General features: G+C 39.3%; 1 protein-coding gene across 2 annotated transcripts in view; it reads right to left on the bottom strand.

Annotated features, from left to right (window-relative positions):
* Window positions 1-3,683: 3,683 nt before the first annotated feature.
* Window positions 3,684-22,239, bottom strand: part of AIFM1 (apoptosis inducing factor mitochondria associated 1) — a 94,559-nt gene continuing 76,003 nt past the window's right edge. For both annotated transcript variants that reach the window (XM_053698923.1, XM_053698924.1), the window contains 3 exons: window positions 9,344-9,468; window positions 8,270-8,469; window positions 3,684-4,321 (listed from right to left, as the gene is read on the bottom strand). In XM_053698923.1, the coding sequence (XP_053554898.1) occupies window positions 4,250-4,321; window positions 8,270-8,469; window positions 9,344-9,468 (397 nt within the window). In that variant the 3' untranslated portion in view covers window positions 3,684-4,249. The remainder of the gene's footprint in view (window positions 4,322-8,269; window positions 8,470-9,343; window positions 9,469-22,239) is intronic.

Here is a 22,239-nt window from a genome sequence, read left to right as displayed (position 1 = left end):
AACATATCCCTGAATAAAGTTGTAAGAGGTGTGCTCAAAAAGTAATGATACAATGAAATATATAGATACATCTTCTTTAATATAAAGTAATTCAGGAGCTCCTGCAATGCACGTCCTTGTGCTCCAGCGATCAGCTCTGCCCCGCCCCCCCCCCAAAAAAAATGTTGATTCAAATAAAACATAACATTTTAAACTACTTTCTTATTTACTTATATTATCAAATTTGCTTATTCCTTATACTATTTTAGTATCTATTGTTAAAGGAATAGTAATTTACATTACTGGTAGTTAGCTGAACACATAAAAAGAGGCATACAAGTGCAGCCCCCAATCAGCAGCTAGCTTTCATTATTTCTCTCGAGCCTACCTAGGTATGCTTTTCATCAAAAGATTCTAAAAGAACAAAGCAAATTATATAATAGAAGTAAATTGCATTTTTTGTCTGAATCATAAAATACATTAATGTGGGTTTCATGTTCCTTTAACAGTTGCTTTTGTTTGGATCCTAAATGCATAATGTGGCACTTTTTGTTAAATTTTTATATTCTCCACAACTTTCCCAAAATGAAGGTTTGCTGGCTGATATAATCTGCAATCCAATTAATTATCCACTCCTGTTATCTAAATATTAGATGAGGCCTACAAATGCTATCTTGTCTAAATGACAATCCTGACAATATATTTTTATTATTGAATCAAAACATCTTTGTATAGCATTAATTTTCTTGTTCTTGTAAATCTGTAGGTCTATCATGAAGACTTTTAAGGATATGTGTATGTTCTTTTCCAAGGACGTACAAGACAATATCCTGATTAATATTACATTATGTAGCCATGTTATCCTTTACACTAGTAATAGTGTATTTAATTAGACACATAAGTAGAAACTTCTACATGTGCAGATGTTTATCAAGAGCTTCATCCATGTTAACACTGTACTGCCATTTAATGGCTCAAATGTATTATACTTATTATTTTTTAACTATAAAAACAAAATGTATGCTTACCTGATACAATTTCTTTCCGGGCATGCAGAGTCCACAATTTCATTCCAATTACTAGTGGAATTCAACTCCTGGCCAGCAGGAGGAGGCAAAGAGCACCCCAGCAAAGCTGTTAAGTGTCTCTTCCCTTACCCATAATCCTCAGTCATTCGGTCAAAGGAAAATGGAAAAAGAACACAAGGGTATAGAGGTGCCTGAGGTTTCTACTAAAGAACTGCCGTCTTAATTCAAAAGGGCGGGTTGTGGACTCTCCATGCCCGGAAAGACATTTATCAAGTAAGCATACATTTTGTTCTCTTTCCTATGACATGGAACAATTCCATTCCAATTACTAGTAGGAACCAATACCCAAGCTAGAGGACACAAAATGAAAGTGAGGGAGAACAAGACAGGCAGACCATTTCTCCCAATAGAAGCCTCAGCCGAGGTAAAAGTATCAAATTTGTAGAATTTTGGAAAATGTATGCAACGAGGACCAAATGGCCGCCTTGCAGATCTGCTCCACAGAAGCTTCATTTTTGAAAACCCAGGAAGAGGAGACGGCTCTATTGAAAGAGCCGTAATTCTCTCAGGAGGTTGTCGTCCAGCTGTCTAATACGCTTACCGGATAACACTTCTCAACCAAAGAGAAAGAGTTGTAGAAGTGGCCTTCTGACCCTTACGCTTACCAGAGAAGACAAGAAAAGGGCAGAAGTCTTCCGAAAATCTTTTAGTTGCTTGCAGGAAAAAGCTTAGAGTACGCACAACATCCAAGTTATGCAAAAAACATTTCTTATGGTAATGTCAGTATATAACAGGGTTATAATACAATTTATTTATTCTTTAAAATAACCTCCAATTAAAATGTATATACAAAACAATTGAAATTAATATTTATTCCTAAATTCTTTAGATTACTTAAAATTTATATACACAATGCAAATATATTTATGTAGTGATCAGATTATGAATAAAATTATACACGCTTATGCTGTTATAATTTTCTTTACAGAGATCATAAAAGATATACCTTTAAAAACAAAATTTATGCTTACCTGATAAATTTCTTTCTTTTGCGATGTACCAAGTCTTGTGGGATATTGTCCTTCCTGACAGGAAGTAGCAAAGAGAGCACCACAGCAGATCTGTCTATATAGCTCCCCCCTTAACTCCACCCCAGAGTCATTCGACCGAAGGCCAAGGAAGAAAAGGAGAAACTATAAGGTGCAGAGGTGACTGAAGTTACATAAAAAAAATACTATCTGTCTTGAAAAGACAGGGCGGGCCGTGGACTCGGTACATTGCAAAAGAAAGAAATTTATCAGGTAAGCATAAATTTTGTTTTGTTTTGCATGATGTACCAAGTCCACGGATTCATCCTTACTTGTGGGATACCAATACCAAAGCTTTAGGACACGGATGAAGGGAGGGACAAGACAGAAACCTAAACGGAAGGCACCACTGCTTGTAAAACCTTTCTCCCAAAAATAGCCTCCGAAGAAGCAAAAGTATCAAATTTGTAAAATTTTGAAAAGGTATGAAGCGAAGACCAAGTCGCAGCCTTACAAATCTGTTCAACAGAAATATCATTTTTAAAAGCCCATGTGGAAGCTACCGCTCTAGTAGAATGAGCTGTAATCCTTTCAGGAGGCTGCTGTCCAGCAGTCTCATATGCCAAACGGATGATGCTTTTCAGCCAAAAGGAAAGAGAAGTCGCCGTAGCCTTTTGACCCCTACGCTTTCCAGAATAGACAACAAACAAAGAAGATGTTTGACGAAAATCTTTGGTTGCCTGCAAGTAAAATTTCAAAGCACGAACCACGTCCAAGTTGTGCAACAGACGTTCCTTCTTACAAGAAGAATTACATCATGTACATCATGCAAAAGAAAGCACTTACCTGTTGATCCGGCTGTCGAACAGGAACAGCTTCTTATGTGTGACAGAGTAATCCATCTCTGACATTGACCTGTAGAAAAGAACAAACAGAGTAACCAACCCTGTTTTTTGTATATTGGGATAGCACTGTTGTTAGAAGTTAAGCAAAGACTACCTCGCCATTTTCTAACTGTTAAAAGCCACCATTACTCTTACTAAAGAGATTGACATGGACACAGCATAGCCCCAATCCTTGCTTGCAGGGAAAAGTACCCATTAAAGGATTAAATATCTTCAGACACCATCTTCGCACATCCTCCCTTGACAGAGGCAAAGAAAATGACTGGGGATTACAGGTAAGGGAAGTGACACTTAACAGCTTTGCTGCTGTGCTCTTTGCCTCCTCTTGTTGGCCAGGAATTGAATCCCACTATTAATTGGAATGAAATTGTGGCATAGAAAAGAAATCCTACTTACCAAAAACAAATAATAAAGAAAAAAAACTTTGAATTGGTGTGATGTTTTCACATTGCAGTACTGAGTAAAGAAAGTTTTACCCACAGATTGCTTCAGTTAAGGATCTAACAAAAATAAGTAAAAATCACATCTTCTGATACTCTGACAGCACAAAGAGAAGTAGATAAATGAGTTGACAATTTTTCACGTTTTAGACGTTTAATGCTTTACTACTAATTTCATTGGAACTATTTACCTGAAAATAAATTAAATATTTTAACTTTTATGCATCTTCCCTAAAAATCTCCCGTAAAAATGTCTGCTATAAGGGTAATTTGGGTATAGGACATTAAATGTAAGTAAAAGAATCAAAGATTTTTTTTTTATTTTGGATGTAGAAATATACAGACATTTCCCCATATACAGTACCCTCAGACTCATCTGCTTCTCTATCAGTCTTTACTCAATTACAGAGACATATTCTCTGATTTCAGAGGAGCAAATATGCCAGAATACTCATACTTGAGCTTGTTATGGACACAGAAAGAGCAAGTGTTGATTTTTGGAACATTCCTCAATGGGGCCACATTATTCAGGTGGATACATATTATGTAGTGTGAAGCCCCACAAGACATGGGGCTTCAACCCCAATACATTAGTTCATGTTAAGGGACAATTTCTGGGTAGATGCAAATATTTGGGAGTGTGGACGGATGCTGATAACAGGGGCTCAAGTCACAGTATCTGATTAAAGTCCCAAGCTAAATTCTGTTGTGGTCTGAAAAGGCTTTAGTGGTTCTGGGGGAAAAGTGCTCCTTTTTACATTGTACCACTACTAGAAAAATCCTGATTGTGTGAAGCAGTTTTCATGGGCTTCAGATTTCTATTCAGGTTACTGATTTTGTGGCCTGGTGATCACTCCAGTTTTGGTGGTTTATTCCTCATGAATATTGAAGAGTTTTGCCACTTCATTGAGGTCAGCATGTTCTTCACCATCTTTAATTATCTGAAAAGAGAGAGGGGGTAAATATTTAAATATACCTTCCCATAGCAACTCTACTCTTCTCTCTAGCACTTTTATTGATTACCTGTCCCCCTTTCTAGCAGCTCTCATTCCTACTACCGTGTCTCCACCTGTCCTTTTCTCTTGCAGGTGTCTCTCCTCTGTCTGTCCCTTACTCCAATGGCTCCACCAAAATTTTCCCCCACTTTCAATAGTAGATTCTCTCTATCTCTATGTTTCACTTTATAAAATACCTGTAATCAACGTAGCTCGACACACCTCCCCCTCTCTTCAGACTTTCCAACCACTATGCTCTTCTTTATCCCTCCCTATTATATCTAATACATTTTCATTCACCTTCTTTAGAATTGTATAATAGTACACAATTGTATGACTATTACTTTTATAAAAAAAAGAAATAAAAGGGACATTTTTTTCTTTCATTAAACAGAGCATTCAATTTTAAGCAACTTTCAAATTTACTTCTATTGTTTAATTTGCTTTGCCATGGTCATCATGCTAGCAAAACCTGCATTGTTCTGCAGTTCATTAAAGGGATATGAAAGTCAATAACACTTTTTTAGTTCTATTGTTACCTATTTTTAAAAAAAGCTTTTCTAGGTAGGCACAGGAGCAGCACTGTATCACTAGAAGCCAACTGGTGAAAAATTGTGGAGCCAGACATACTTTTAGGAGCTAGACAGTGGTTTGTACATATATATAACCCAAAAAGTTAAGGCCAGGAGTAGGGTAAAATTCTAGGAGCCAGTAGCTCCTTGGTTTGTCGAGCCCTGAACTATGGGCTACACCAAGGTAGGCAAAGAATGATATTTTGGATTATCATTGCTGTTTATGAGACTACAACTACTTCATACAGTCATCTTCACCAGGTTGTCACCCTATTTTGTCAATGTGATTTATATGCCTTAGCTCAGGACACATTGGTAAGACAATTGCAGATTAGAAAGTTATTATTCTTTCAGAGTTCTAGTTAATTTTATTTTATGTTCCTTATGACATCCCTTGCTTTTTGGCTATGCTTTGGTATTGACCCATCTATGAGTTACATTACAAATGGAGTGCAAAAATATTAGTACAGTTGAATGGTAACACCATTCAAGTTAAATCAATAGCGCTCTTATATTTGTGCTGGTATTACAAGTTGAAAGTAAAATGATAATGTGCAAGTAAAAGACTTGAGTGCTATAACATCTGGAGGTCAGATAATGCAACTGCGCTAACTCCCTTTCCCCATAGACTTCTATGGGGCTCGCTACAAAACCCTGTTCTGTCTTTCGCTTGAGCACTAACCAGGAGGGGCACTAGGACAAATGCATTACGAAATACTTAAGCTCTGTGATGGTTATTGACCTCCTGATAGGCTGGAATATATCCCACATGTTATGAAGCTATGGACTCTTATCAGCTAAGAAGGAAATTATATATAGGTGTATATATATATATATATATATATATATATATATATATATATATATATATATATATATCAGAAACGATCATCTGGAGTTGCCACATTCTTTGTTCACAGGAGGATTACCTGGTATTTTGAGACTGGACGGACCTGTATAGGAGGGATCAACTTGATATACTTTAGGAAACTTCTCCTCTGTGAAGGCACAATTGGGCATAAAGAGGCATAACCAGCCTCAAGGAGGAAATTTGCCAGAGAACAAGCTTCTACTTGTTGCTAATATGTAAAATATGACTCTTGGGGGTCTCCCTAAGTGTCATGGGTAAACCAGACGTAAACTTCTTGCCCAATGTGTCTAAAGGGATATGACTGCACCTAACTGACGAGAACCAAAGAAGGCCGAAATGATTCTCTGGGGTTGCCATGTTCTTCGTTCAGAGAAGGATTGCCATGTATTTCGGGGCTGGACTGACCTGTATAGGCGGTATCAGACTGATATACTTAAGGAAACTTTTCCTCTGTGACAGCACAATTGGTCATAAAGCAGCTGCTCCTCAGTGGCAATTTGCCAGAGAACAAGCTATTGAGCTATTGTATGTTCCTGGTTGAGTGCTTCTACTTGTTGCTAATATATATGTTACGGGTAAAGTCAGAAATCACCCGGGTAATGCTAGGATTACCCAAGCGGCTGTGGTTAAAGCCCAATATACTGTAATTCGGCTGTGAGTAAAGCCTGATGTACTGTAATTCTTAATTAAATAATTCTTAATTATCCTCTGGCATCCACCCTAAGTAAACCTTGGGGAATTAGTTTTAAAAGCAGGGGGAATTACAGTGCATTGTATATATGTTTGAAGCAGTGCCTCAAACAGTCTGAGGGGATTTATGATCTTACATCAGGCTTTACCCACAGCCGCTTGGGCAATCCTTGGATTACCCAATATAGACTCTACCCGCAACATGCACACACATATATATATACATACTGTACGTCTGCGGTAGTTAAGGGTTTTATTAGCGCAGCTTCGAGGCATGCAGATGTAGCTCGACATTGGCAAGGCCTGCTCTATTTCCAGTGCATGCATGAGCATATGTGAATGACCGCCAACATACCCCTGTATGTCGGTGGCCGTTAAGGTTTTAACAATAAAAATAACATTTTCTTCTAAGTGAAGAACATAAGTAGTTAAAGTATTTATATTAAAAACATATTACATTTGGATAAAAATGATATTTGATATTTCAAGGTGTTTGACTGGGAAGGGCTCAAAAATGTATATATATATATATATATATATATATATATATATATATATATATAGAGAGAGAGAGAGAGAGAGAGAGAGAGAGAGAGAGAGAGAGAGATGTGTGTGTGTGAGAGTATATGTATGTGTGCATATACATACACATATAAACACAAATACACATGTATACACGTTATATATATATATATATATATATATATATATATATATATATATATATATATATATATATATATATATATATATATATATAAATAAATATATATACACACACACATTAAAGGGGCAGTAAAGTAAAAATTTAACTTTCATGATTTAGATAGAACATGCAATTTACTTCTGTTATAAATCTTGCTTTGTTCTTTTGGTATTCTTTTTTAAAGACTAATCCTAGGTAGGCTGATAGGAACTTAGGAGTGTGCACATGTCTGTAGCATTCTATGGCAGAAGTATTTGTAACTATGTATAACATCGCTATAAACAATATTGCAAACACTGCTGCCCGATGGCTTAAGACAAGTACATACTCCTGAGCTTACCTAGGATTATTCTTTAACAAAGGATAATAAGAGAACTAAGCAAAACGGATAATAGAAGCAAATTGTAAAGTTGTTTAAAATCTTATGTTCTATCTCAATCAATTTAAGTTTAATTTTGACTTTACTGTCCCTTGGTCAACCACAGAGATATGACGAAATATATACTTCCCATCATTCAAAGGTAAAGGGCTCAGACTGCACTCACCTGGATATACTGGCATTTATATATGGAAGGCAAGGTCACATGTTATTGTTTTGAATCCTAACCACTATTTGTTTACATTAGAACTTGTAATTGTACTTTTACCCAAGACAACTTTATACAAAGCAACCTTAACATTAACTTCTAACTCTTTTGAAAAGTTTTTAAATAAAGTTGTTTAAAATTTCCAATACCCGCTTTAAGTGGCTCAAATGATCAATGAAATAACAGGTGTCCAATGGTAATACTGTTTATGTAATAAAAAGGTGTCAGCGGCACCAATACACCTAATGACTGTATAAAGACATTTTCATTCAGTATGTCAAAAGCTTTCTGTATTCTCATAAGTTGTGTTTTTATTTACTATCAGATAGTGTCCATGTGTATAACAATTTGGGCCAACTCTCAGGTTTTAGTATTTTGTACATTGGAGGAGATATTTTCTACTTTCCTTTACATTCCTCTGTATCTAAAATTTTACATAAGTTATTCAAAGCGCCACATTTCTCTTACCTTGCGAGCAATTGGCATGCGGTTAAACACATTCCACAGTACAATTCCTACTACCACATTATCCCGCAGGTAGAACACAACTCCTTTTCCATAATTCTCTCCCTGCTGAGCAGGAGCTGGAGTGGAGGGCGATGGGCTAAGAGGTAGTGGTTCTTGTTGGGTCACTTCCTGAACATCACTTTCAGAGCGAATTCCAGTACCTGCCGTAGTGTGATTCAGATAAACAAATAGTTAATAAAAAACATTGTACAAATTAATTTAACTGCAGGAGATTGCTTCATTTTTTCTGTTTCTTACTACCCCATCCATCATCTCACAGTACTATTCATTTTCTTTCCTCTTTATATCTCATCTTATTCTAGCTAACGCATCCCACTCCCTTCAAACCCCCTTAAACTATGCTACTAAATTCCTCATTTGTCCCTCCCCAAACCCCATTTCTTCCATTATATTATGTAATACTTTATCATCTCCTGATATGTTTTACCCCATCTCCTTGTATCACTTCGCTCTTTTTTTTCCTGTGCCCCGCATATCATTCTTCTTCATTAAAGGGACATAAAACCCATATGCTAAATCACTTAAAAGTGATGCAGCATAATTGTAAAAAGTTGACTAGAAAATATCACCTATAGCATCTCTATGTGAAAAATGGAAGATATTTTACCTCCAAATTTCTTCAGCTGACAAGATTCAGCCAATCAGCTTCATCAGTGCTGATGTCACACTTTACTGTGATTACATGAAATTTCATTGAAAATGTGCAAGATGGAGGAAAATAACAACTATGTCTGCAAATGCCAGATACACACTCTTTTGCAATTCTCAGGGCAGGATCCTGATTCGCTACTTTAAGTTCCTTTATAATGGGACGTAGCTAATGAAGACATTTTGAGGTAAACTATTTTCCTTTTTTACTTAGAGATGTTCAGGTGATATTTTGTATCTAGCTATGCTGCATCCCTTTTAACTGCTTCAACATTTAAGATCTCTCTTTCCATCACACTAATCTCACTGCTATACGCTTTTCCTTCTTGTATAATCTCTAACACCAACTACACTATAATTGCTCACCGCTCTCCTCAGCTGCTCTCTTGGGTGTGTCCTTCTCTGTTGCTTTAGCAAATACTCCAACAGTTGGAAGGGAACTGTCCACTATGCCAATAGCTTCATAACCAACCTCAGGTCCCAGATCACTCCTGCGGGACGAGCAAATGTTTAATTAAAGGGTACTATAAAAATCAATTTCAGTACAAACTACCGAAAAGCTCTCTCGTCCCATGTAATCACTCATGCTCCTAAATCTACATTACGTTTATCAATGTCAGATCTAAAACCTAAATCGATAAAATATCATCTAGGCTCAAAAGTGTGACTTATACTGTTGTGTTTGGTGATATCCAGTAGCCATCAACAAAGAATGGGAGGAATAATTTAAGTTTTGAGCTTCCTGGCTTTTATGTGCACAAACCCATGTTTTTTTTTAAATTTGTGTGTTATGAGAATATAATTCTTGTCGTCCTACATTTTTTCTTACATTTCCCTATCCCTTGGAACATTTAGGTTTTTAAGGGAGAGGGAGGGATAAGGCCTACACTACAAAAAAATAAATCTAATGGGGAGGGAGAACCTACACTATAGAAATAACATAATTTATGTAAGAACTTACCTGATAAATTCATTTCTTTCATATTAGCAAGAGTCCATGAGCTAGTGACGTATGGGATATACATTCCTACCAGGAGGGGCAAAGTTTCCCAAACCTTAAAATGCCTATAAATACACCCCTCACCACACCCACAATTCAGTTTAACGAATAGCCAAGAAGTGGGGTGATAAGAAAAAAGTGCGAAAGCATATAAAATAAGGAATTGGAATAATTGTGCTTTATACAAAAAAATCATAACCACCACAAAAAAGGGCGGGCCTCATGGACTCTTGCTAATATGAAAGAAATTAATTTATCAGGTAAGTTCTTACATAAATTATGTTTTCTTTCATGTAATTAGCAAGAGTCCATGAGCTAGTGACGTATGGGATAATGACTACCCAAGATGTGGATCTTTCCACACAAGAGTCACTAGAGAGGGAGGGATAAAATAAAGACAGCCAATTCCTGCTGAAAATAATCCACACCCAAAATAAAGTTTAATGAAAAACATAAGCAGAAGATTCAAACTGAAACCACTGCCTGAAGTACTTTTCTACCAAAAACTGCTTCAGAAGAAGAAAACACATCAAAATGGTAGAATTTAGAAAAAGTATGCAAAGAGGACCAAGTTGCTGCTTCGCAAATCTGATCAACCGAAGCTTCATTCCTAAACGCCCAGGAAGTAGAAACTGACCTAGTAGAATGAACTGTAATCCTTCGAGGCGGAATTTTACCCGACTCGACATAGGCATGATGAAATAAAGATTTCAACCAAGATGCCAAAGAAATGGCAGAAGCTTTCTGGCCTTTCTAGAACCGGAAAAGATGACAAATAGACTAGAAGTCTTTCGGAAAGACTTAGTAGCTTAAACATAATAATACAAAGCTCTAACAGCATCCAAAGAATGCAATGATTTCTCCTTAGAATTCATAGGATTAGGACATAATGAAGGAACCACAATTTCTCTACTAATGTTGTTAAAATTCACAACCTTAGGTAAAAAATTAAAAAAAAATTCGCAGCACCGCCTTATCCTGATGAAAAATCAGAAAAGGAGACTCACAAGAAAGAGCAGATAATTCAGAGACTCTTCTGGCAGAAGAGATGGCCAAAAGAAACAAAACTTTCCAAGAAAGTAATATAACAACCAAAGAATGCATGGGTTCAAAAGGAGGAGCTTGAAAAGCCCCCAGAACCAAATTCAAACTCCAAGGAGGAGAAATTGACTTAATGACAGGTTTTATACGAACCAAAGCTTGTACAAAACAATAATATCAGGAAGATTAGCAATCCTTCTGTGAAAAAAGAACAGAAAGAGCAGAGATTTGTCCTTTCAAGGAACTTGCGGACAAACCTTTATCTAAACCATCCTGAAGAAACTGTAAAATTCTCGGTATTCAAAAAGAATGCCAAGAAAAAATGATGAGAAAGACACTAAGAAATATAAGTCTTCCAGACTCTATAATATATCTCTCTAGATACAGATTTACGAGCCTGTCACATAGTATTAATCACAGAGTCAGAGAAACCTTCTTTGACCAAGAATCAAGCGTTCAAATTCCATACCTTAAAATTTAAGGATTTGAGATCCTGATGAAAAAAAAGGACCTTGCGACAGAAAGTCTGGTCTTAACGGAAGAGTCCACAGCTGGCAAGAGGCCATCCGGACAAGATCCGCATACCAAAACCTGTGAGGCCATGCTGGAGCTACCAGCAGGACAAACGAGCATTCCTTTAGAATCTTGGAGAATACTCTTGGAAGAAGAACTAGAGGCGGAAAGATATAGGCAGGAAGATACTTCCAAGGAAGTGATAATGTATCCACTGCTTCCGCCCGAGGATCCTGGGATCTGGACAGATACCAGGGAAGTTTCTTGTTAAGATGAGAAGCCATCAGATCTATTTCTGGGAGTTCCCACATTTGAACAATCTGAAGAAATACCTCTGGGTGAAGAGACCATTCGCCCGGATGCAACGTTTGGCGACTGAGATAATCCGCTTCCCAATTGTCTACACCTGGGATATGAACCGCAGAGATTAGACAGGAGCTGGATTCCGCCCAAACCAAAATTCGAGATACTTCTTTCATAGCCAGAGGACTGTGAGTCCCTCCTTGATGATTGATGTATGCCACAGCTGTGACATTGTCTATCTGAAAACAAATGAACAACTCTCTCTTCAGAAGAGGCCAAGACTGAAGAGCTCTGAAAATTGCACGGAGTTCAAAAATATTGATCGGTAATCTCACCTCCTGAGATTCCCAAACCCCTTGTGCCGTCAGAGACCCCCACACAGCTCCCCAACCTGTAAGACTTGCATCTGTTGAGATTATAGTCCAGGTCGGAAGAACAAAGAAGCCCCCTGAACTAAACGATGGTGAACTGTCCACCATGTCAGAGAGTGTCGTATAATCGGTTTAAAGATATTAATTGAGATATCTTTGTGTAATCCCTGCACCACTGGTTCAGCATACAGAGCTGAAGAGGTCGCATGTGAAAACGAGCAAAGGAGATTGCATCCGATGCGGCAGTCCTAAGACCTAAAAGTTCCATGCATAAGGCTACCAAAGGGAATGATTGTGACTGAAGGTTTTGACAAGCTGATATCAATGTTAAACTTCTCTTATCTGACAAGGACAGAGTCATAGACACTGAATCTATCTGGAAACCTAAAAAGGTTACCCTTGTCTGAGGAAACAATGAACTGATTGGTAAATTGATCCTCCAACCATGATCTTGAAAAAACAACACAAGTCAATTCGTATGAGATTCTGCGAAAATGTGAAGACTGAGCAAGTACCAAGATATCGTCCAAATAAGGAAATACCAAAACCCTGTTCTCTGATTACAGACAGAAGGGCACCGAGAACCTTTGAAAAAAATGCTTGGAGCTGACGCTAGGCCAAACGGTAGCGCCACAAAACTGGTAATGCTTGTCTAAAAAGAGAATATCAGAAACTAAAAGTGATCTGGATGAATCAGAATATGCAGATATGCATCCTGTAAATCTATTGTAGACATATAATGCCCTTGCTAAACAAAAGGCAGGATAGTCCTACAGCTACCATCTTGAATGTTGGTATCCTTACATAACGATTCAATATTGATAGATCCGGAACTGGTCTGAAGGAATTGACCTTCTTTGGTACAATGAAGAGATAGAATAAAACCCCAGCCCCTGTTCCAGAACTGGAACTGGCATAATTACTCCAGCCAACTCTAGATCTGAAACACATTTCAGAAATGCTGAGCCTTTGCTGTGTTTACTTGGACACGGGAAAGAAAAAAATCTCTTTGCAGGAGGCCTTAACTTGAAGCCAATTCTGTACCTTTCTGAAACAATGTTCTGAAACCAGAGATTGTGAACGGAATTGATTTAAATTTCCTTGAAGAAAACGTAAACTACCCCATACCAGCTGAGCTGTAATGAGGGCAGCACCTTCATGGGTATTTAGGAGCTGGCTATAGGTTTCTATAAGGCTTGGATATATTCCAAACTGGAAATGGTTTCCAAACTGATACCGCTCCTGAGGATGAAGGATCAGGCTTTTGTTCCTTGTTGTGAGGAAAGGAACGAAAATGATTATTAGACCTAAATTTACCTTAGATTTTTTATCCTTTGGTAAAAAAGTTCCCTTCCCTCCAGTAACAGTTGAGAAAATAGAATCCAACTGAGAATCGAATAATTTATTACCCTGGAAAGAAAGGGAAAGCAAAGTTGACTTAGAAGACATATCAGCATTCCAAGTTTTAAGCCATAAAGCTTTTCTAGCTAAAAATAGCTAGAGGCATATACCTGACATCAACTCTAATGATATCAAAAGATGGTATCACAAATAAAATTATTAGCATGTTATAGAATAATAATAATGCTATAAAATTATGATCTGTTACTTGTTGCGCTAAAGCTTCTAACCAAAAAGTTGAAGCTGCAGCAACATCCGCTAAAAATATAGCAGGTCTAAGAAGATTACCTGAACATAAGTAAGCTTTTCTTAGAAAGGATTCAATTTTCCTATCTAAAGGATCCTTAAATGAAGTACTATCTGCCGTAGGAATAGTAGTACGTTTAGCAGGAGTAGAGACAGCCCCATTAACCGTAGAGATTTTGTCCCAAACTCTAATCTGTCAGATGGCACAGGATATAATTGCTTAAAAGTTTAGAAGGAGTAAATGAATTACCCAAATTATTCCATTCCCTGGAAATTACTTCAGAAATAGCATCAGGGAGAGAAAACACTTCTGGAATAACTACAGGAGATTTAAAAACCTTATTTAAACGTTTAGATTTAGTATCAAGAGGACCAGAATCCTCTATTTCTAATGCAATTAATACTTCTTTAAGTAAAGAACGAATAAATTCCATCTTGAACAAATACAAAGATTTATCAGCATCAACCTCTGAGACAGAAACCTCTGAACCAGAAGAACCATTATCAGTATCAGAATGATGATGTTCATTTAAAAATTCATCTGAAAAAAGAGAAGTTTTAAAAGACTTTTATGTTTACTAGAAGGAGAAATAACAGACATAGCCTTCTTAATGGATTTAAAAAATAAAATCTCTTATGTTATCAGGAACACTCTGAAAATTAGATGTTGACGGAACAGCAACAGGTAATGTAACAGTACTAAAGGAAATTTTATCTGCATTAATAAGTTTGTCATGACATGCAATACAAACAACAGCTGGAGAAACAGATACCAAAAGTTTATAGCAGATACACTTAGCTTGGTAGCTCCAGCACTGGGCAGCGATTTTCCTGAAGTATCTTCTGACTCAGTTGCAACGTGGAACATCTTGCAATATGTAAAAGAAAAAACAACATATAAAGCAAAATTGATCAAATTCCTTAAATGACAGTTTCAGGAATGGGAAAAAAATGCCAGTGAACAAGCTTCTAGCAACCAGAAGCAATAAATAATGAGACTTAAATAATGTGGAGACAAAAATGACGCCCATATTTTTTAGCGCCAAAAAAGACGCCCATATTATTTGGCGCCTAAATGCCACATCCGGAACGCCGACACTTTTGACGCAAAAAAAACGTCAAAAAATGACGCAACTTCCGGCGACACGTATGACGCCGGAAACAGAAAAAAAAATTTTGCGCCAAAAAAGTCTGCGCCAAGAATGACGCAATAAAATGAAGCATTTTCAGCCCCCGCGAGCCTAACAGCCCACAGGGAAAAAAAAAATTTTAAGGTAAGAAAAAACAGAATTTATGTTTACCTGATAAATTACTTTCTCCAACGGTGTGTCCGGTCCACGGCGTCATCCTTACTTGTGGGATATTCTCTTCCCCAACAGGAAATGGCAAAGAGCCAGCAAAGCTGGTCACATGATCCCTCCTAGGCTCCGCCTACCCCAGTCATTCGACCGACGTTAAGGAGGAATATTTGCATAGGAGAAACCATATGATACCGTGGTGACTGTAGTTAAAGAAAAAAAAATTATCAGACCTGATTAAAAAACCAGGGCGGGCCGTGGGCCGGACACACCGTTGGAGAAAGTAATTTATCAGGTAAACATAAATTCTGTTTTCTCCAACATAGGTGTGTCCGGTCCACGGCGTCATCCTTACTTGTGGGAACCAATACCAAAGCTTTAGGACACGGATGAAGGGAGGGAGCAAATCAGGTCACCTAAATGGAAGGCACCACGGCTTGCAAAACCTTTCTCCCAAAAATAGCCTCAGAAGAAGCAAAAGTATCAAACTTGTAAAATTTGGTAAAAGAGTGCAGTGAAGACCAAGTCGCTGCCCTACATATCTGATCAACAGAAGCCTCGTTCTTGAAGGCCCATGTGGAAGCCACAGCCCTAGTGGAAGGAGCTGTGACCCTTTCAGGAGGCTGCCGTCCGGCAGTCTCGTAAGCCGATCTGATGATGCTTTTAATCCAAAAAGAGAGAGAGGTAGAAGTTGCTTTTTGACCTCTCCTTTTACCAGAATAAACAACAAACAAGGAAGATGTTTGTCTAAAATCCTTTGTAGCATCTAAATAGAATTTTAGAGCGCGAACAACATCCAAATTGTGCAACAAACGTTCCTTCTTCGAAACTGGTTTCGGACACAGAGAAGGCACGACTATCTCCTGGTTAATGTTCTTGTTAGAAACAACTTTTGGAAGAAAACCAGGTTAGTACGTAAAACCACCTTATCTGCATGGAACACCAGATAAGGAGGAGAACACTGCAGAGCAGATAATTCTGAAACTCTTCTAGCAGAAGAAATTGCAACCAAAAACAAAACTTTCCAAGATAATAACTTAATATCAACGGAATGTAAGGGTTCAAACGGAACCCCCTGAAGAACTGAAAGAACTAAGTTGAGACTCCAAGGAGGAGTCAAAGGTTTGTAAACAGGCTTGATTCTAACCAGAGCCTGAACAAAGGCTTGAACATCTGGCACAGCTGCCAGCTTTTTGTGAAGTAACACAGACAAGGCAGAAATCTGTCCCATCAAGGAACTTGCAGATAATCCTTTTTCCAATCCTTCTCGAAGGAAGGATAGACTCTTAGGAATCTTAACCTTGTCCCAAGGGAATCCTTTAGATTCACACCAACAGATATATTTTTTCCAAATTTTGTGGTAAATTTTTCTAGTTACAGGCTTTCTGGCCTGAACAAGAGTATCAATAACAGAATCTGAGAACCCTCGCTTTGATAAGATCAAGCGTTCAATCTCCAAGCAGTCAGCTGGAGTGGGACCAGATTCGGATGTTCGAACGGACCTTGAACAAGAAGGTCTTGTCTCAAAGGTAGCTTCCATGGTGGAGCCGATGACATATTCACCAGATCTGCATACAAAGTCCTGCGTGGCCACGCAGGAGCTATCAAGATCACCAACGCCCTCTCCTGATTGATCCTGGCTACCAGCCTGGGGATGAGAGGAAACGGCGGGAATACATAGGCTAGTTTGAAGGTCCAAGGTGCTACTAGTGCATCTACTAGAGTCGCCTTGGGATCCCTGGATCTGGACCCGTAGCAAGGAACCTTGAAGTTCTGACGAGAGGCCATCAGATCCATGTCTGGAATGCCCCACAGTTGAGTGATTTGGGCAAAGATTTCCGGATGGAGTTCCCACTCCCCCGGATGCAATGTCTGACGACTCAGAAAATCCGCTTCCCAATTTTCCACTCCTGGGATGTGGATTGCAGACAGGTGGCAGGAGCGAGTCTCCGCCCATTGAATGATTCTGGTCACTTCTTCCATCGCCAGGGAACTCCTTGTTCCCCCCTGATGGTTGATGTACGCAACAGTCGTCATGTTGTCTGATTGAAACCGTATGAACTTGGCCCTCGCTAGCTGAGGCCAAGCCTTGAGAGCATTGAATATCGCTCTCAGTTCCAGAATATTTATCGGTAGAAGAGATTCTTCCCGAGACCAAAGACCCTGAGCTTTCAGGGATCCCCAGACCGCGCCCCAGCCCATCAGACTGGCGTCGGTCGTGACAATGACCCACTCTGGTCTGCGGGAGGTCACCCCTTGTGACAGGTTGTCCAGGGACAGCCACCAACGGAGTGAGTCTCTGGTCCTCTGATTTACTTGTATCTTCGGAGACAAGTCTGTATAGTCCCCATTCCACTGACTGAGCATACACAGTTGTAATGGTCTTAGATGAATGCGCGCAAAAGGAACTATGTCCATTGCCGCTACCATCAAACCTATCACTTCCATGCACTGCGCTATGGAAGGAAGAGGAACGGAATGAAGTATCCGACAAGAGCTTAGAAGTTTTGTTTTTCTGGTCTCTGTCAGAAAAATCCTCATTTCTAAGGAGTCTATTATTGTTCCCAAGAAGGGAACTCTTGTCGACGGAGATAGAGAACTCTTTTCCACGTTCACTTTCCATCCGTGAGATCTGAGAAAGGCCAGGACTATGTCCGTGTGAGCCTTTGCTTGAGGAAGGGACGACGCTTGAATCAGAATGTCGTCCAAGTAAGGTACTACAGCAATGCCCCTTGGTCTTAGCACCGCCAGAAGGGACCCTAGTACCTTTGAGAAAATCCTAGGAGCAGTGGCTAATCCGAAAGGAAGCGCCACGAACTGGTAATGTTTGTCCAGGAATGCGAACCTTAGGAACCGATGATGTTCCTTGTGGACAGGAATATGTAGATACGCATCCTTTAAATCCACCGTGGTCAAGAATTGACCTTCCTGGATGGAAGGATTGTTCGAATGGTTTCCATTTTGGACGATGGAACCTTGAGAAACTTGTTTAGGATCTTGAGATCTAAGATTGGTCTGAACGTTCCCTCTTTTTTGGGAACTACGAACAGATTGGAGTAGAACCCCATCCCTCGTTCTCTTAATGGAACAGGATGAATCACTTCCAGAAGATAACCTTGGGAGACTATTTCTAGCGCCCAAGGATCCAGAACATCTCTTGCCCAAGCCTGAGTGAAGAGAGAGAGTCTGCCCCCCACCAAATCCGGTCCCGGATCGGGGGCCCGCATCTCATGCTGTCTTGGGAGCAGTGGCAGGTTTCTTGGCCTGCTTTCCTTTGTTCCAGCCTTGCATAGGTCTCCAGGCTGGATTGGCTTGAGAAGTATTACCCTCCTGCTTAGAGGACGTAGCACTTGGGGCTGGTCCGTTTCTGCGAAAGGGACGAAAATTAGGTTTATTTTTGGCCTTGAAAGACCTATCCTGAGGAAGGGCGTGGCCCTTGCCCCCAGTGATATCAGAGATAATCTCTTTCAAGTCAGGGCCAAACAGTGTTTTCCCCTTGAAAGGAATGTCAAGCAATTTGTTCTTGGAAGACGCATCCGCTGACCAAGATTTTAACCAAAGCGCTCTGCGCGCCACAATAGCAAACCCAGAATTTTTCGCCGCTAACCTAGCCAATTGCAAGGTGGCGTCTAGGGTGAAAGAATTAGCCAATTTAAGAGCACGAATTCTGTCCATAATCTCCTCATAAGAAGAAGAATTACTAATAATCGCCTTTTCTAGCTCATCGAACCAGAAACACGCGGCTGTAGTGACAGGGACAATGCATGCAATTGGTTGTAGAAGGTAACCTTGCTGAACAAACATCTTTTTTAGCAACCTTCTAATTTTTTATCCATAGGATCTTGGAAAGCACAACTATCTTCTATGGGTATAGTGGCGCGCTTGTTTAGAGTAGAAACCGCCCCCTCGACCTTGGGGACTGTCTGCCATAAGTCCTTTCTGGGGTCGACTATAGGAAACAATTTTTTAAATATGGGGGGAGGTACGAAAGGTATACCGGGCCTGTCCCATTCTTTATTAACAATGTATGCCACCCGCTTGGATATAGGAAAAGCTTCGGGGGGCCCCGGGGCCTCTAGGAACTTGTCCATTTTACATAGTGTTTCTGGAATGACCAGATAATCACAATCATCCAAATTGGATAACACCTCCTTAAGCAGAGCGCGGAGATGTTCCAACTTAAATTTAAAAGTAATCACATCAGGTTCAGCTTGTTGAGAAATTTTTCCTGAATCTGAAATTTCTCCCTCAGACAAAACCTCCCTGGCCCCCTCAGACTGGTGTAGGGGCCCTTCAGAAACAATATCATCAGCGTCCTCATGCTCTTCAGTATTTTCTAAAACAGAGCAGTCGCGCTTTCGCTGATAAGTGGGCATATTGGCTAAAATGTTTTTGATAGAATTATCCATTACAGCCGTTAATTGTTGCATAGTAAGGAGTATTGGCGCGCTAGATGTACTAGGGGCCTCCTGTATGGGCAAGACTGGTGTAGACGAAGGAGGGGATGATGCAGTACCATGCTTACTCCCCTCACTTGAGGAATCATCTTGGGCATCATTTTTACTAAATTTTTTATGACAAAAATCACATCTATTTAAATGAGAAGGAACCTTGGCTTCCCCACAGTCAGAACACAATCTATCTGGTAGTTCAGACATGTTAAACAGGCATAAACTTGATAACAAAGCACAAAAAACGTTTTAAAATAAAACCGTTACTGTCACTTTAAATTTTAAACTGAACACACTTTATTACTGCAATTGCGAAAAAGTATGAAGGAATTGTTCAAAATTCACCAAAATTTCACCACAGTGTCTTAAAGCCTTAAAAGTATTGCACACCAAATTTGGAAGCTTTAACCCTTAAAATAACGGAACCGGAGCCGTTTTTATATTTAACCCCTTTACAGTCCCTGGAATCTGTTTTGCTGAGACCCAACCAAGCCCAAAGGGGAATACGATACCAAATGATGCCTTCAGAAAGACTTTTCTATGTATCAGAGCTCCACACACATGCAGCTGCATGCCATGCTGTTCTCAAAAACAAGTGCGCCATACCGGCGCGAAAATGAGGCTCTGACTATGATTAGGGAAAGCCCCTATAGAATAAAGTGTCTAAAACAGTGCCTGCCGATATTATTTTACAAAAAATACCCAGATTAAATGATTCCTCAAGGCTAAATATGTGTAAATATGATCGATTTAGCCCAGAAAATGTCTACAGTCTTAATAAACCCTTGTGAAGCCCTTATTTACTGTCTGAATAAAAATGGCTTACCGGATCCCATAGGGAAAATGACAGCTTCCAGCATTACATCGTCTTGTTAGAATGTGTCATACCTCAAGCAGCAAAAGACTGCTCACTGTTCCCCCAACTGAAGTTAATTCCTCTCAACAGTCCTGTGTGGAACAGCCATGGATTTTAGTAACGGTTGCTAAAATCATTTTCCTCATACAAACAGAAATCTTCATCTCTTTTCTGTTTCAGAGTAAATAGTACATACCAGCACTATTTTAAAATAACAAACTCTTGATTGAATAATAAAAACTACAGTTAAACACTAAAAAACTCTAAGCCATCTCCGTGGAGATGTTGCCTGTACAACGGCAAAGAGAATGACTGGGGTAGGCGGAGCCTAGGAGGGATCATGTGACCAGCTTTGCTGGCTCTTTGCCATTTCCTGTTGGGGAAGAGAATATCCCACAAGTAAGGATGACGCCGTGGACCGGACACACCTATGTTGGAGAAAATGATTGAAACAAATGCATTATCCCAAATATGAAACTGACTGTCTGAAAATAAGGAATGTTGAACATCCTGAGTCAAGGCAAATAAATGTTTGAATACATATATTTAGAACTTTATAAAAAAGTGCCTAACCATAGCTTAGAGTGTCACAGAAAATAAGCTTACTTACTTACCCCAGGACACTCATCTACATGTTGTAGAAAGCCAAACCAGTACTGAAACAAAAATCAGCAGAGGTAATGGTATATAAATAAGAGTATATCGTCGATCTGAAAAGGGAGGTAAGAGATGAATCTCTATGACCGATAACAGAGAACCTATGAAATAGACCCCGTAGAAGGAGATCATTGCATTCAAATAGGCAATACTCTCCTCACATCCCTCTGACATTCACTGCACGCTGAGAGGAAAACCGGGCTCCAACCTGCTGCGGAGCGCATATCAACGTAGAATCTAGCACAAACTTACTTCACCACTTCCATAGGAGGCAAAGTTTGTAAAACTGAATTGTGGGTGTGGTGAGGGGTGTATTTATAGGCATTTTAAGGTTTGGGAAACTTTGCCCCTCCTGGTAGGAATGTATATCCCATACGTCACTAGCTCATGGACTCTTGCTAATTACATGAAAGAAATAGTGATTGCATACAGGGGGGAGATGGAGTGGGTGAAGGGGGACCCCTATACTACAGGAAGAATATATATGGATTAATAAATAAAACAAAAAATTCCTATAAACTGGGTACTGGCAGACAACTGGTAGTACCTAAGATGGCTTCTACTAGCAGAAGGGGGGGAGGGTTAGAAAGCTGTTTTACTTTATCCTATAGTCCATACCAAATGTTGTACTTATTTTCTAGGGAGGCTACATTTAGATAGAGCATCCTGATGGGTACAATTTGTATGCAGTGTTTATCATCTTTCCGATAATAAATTCTCCATTTTATGACAGATTTATCAAAAGTTCAGTCTGCAAGCTCCCTCACGCTGGAGGGCTAAGAAGAAGTAAACCGCTGCATCTTAACCCACTTCGCCACCTGTAATGTGATGTATCTCTAGCACCCCGGAATTTTTTAACCGGGGAGGTTGACAGCCCATGCTCGTGTGCATAGTGTGCAATGCTCAATACAGAAAACCAATGCCAGGCAGACGGGGGCAAAGATTTACACCCCTGTCCGCCAGACTTTGATAAATCTAGCCCTTTATGTTCTTTAGCAACTAGTTCATTCTGAGAGCACATGGTCATAGGATGTACCCTAAGTCCAGTCTGCCAAACTTACTTTTATTTCCTTTCCCAGAAACATATAGTTTGCCAGCCGGGTGGCAATATAAAGCAGCCAAGTG

This window comes from Bombina bombina, chromosome 1, assembly GCF_027579735.1.
Source record: "Bombina bombina isolate aBomBom1 chromosome 1, aBomBom1.pri, whole genome shotgun sequence".
NCBI classification, from domain to species: Eukaryota; Metazoa; Chordata; class Amphibia; order Anura; family Bombinatoridae; genus Bombina; species Bombina bombina.
Note: the sequence above shows the minus strand (reverse complement) of the source record. Positions and strands in the feature narration are given on the sequence as shown.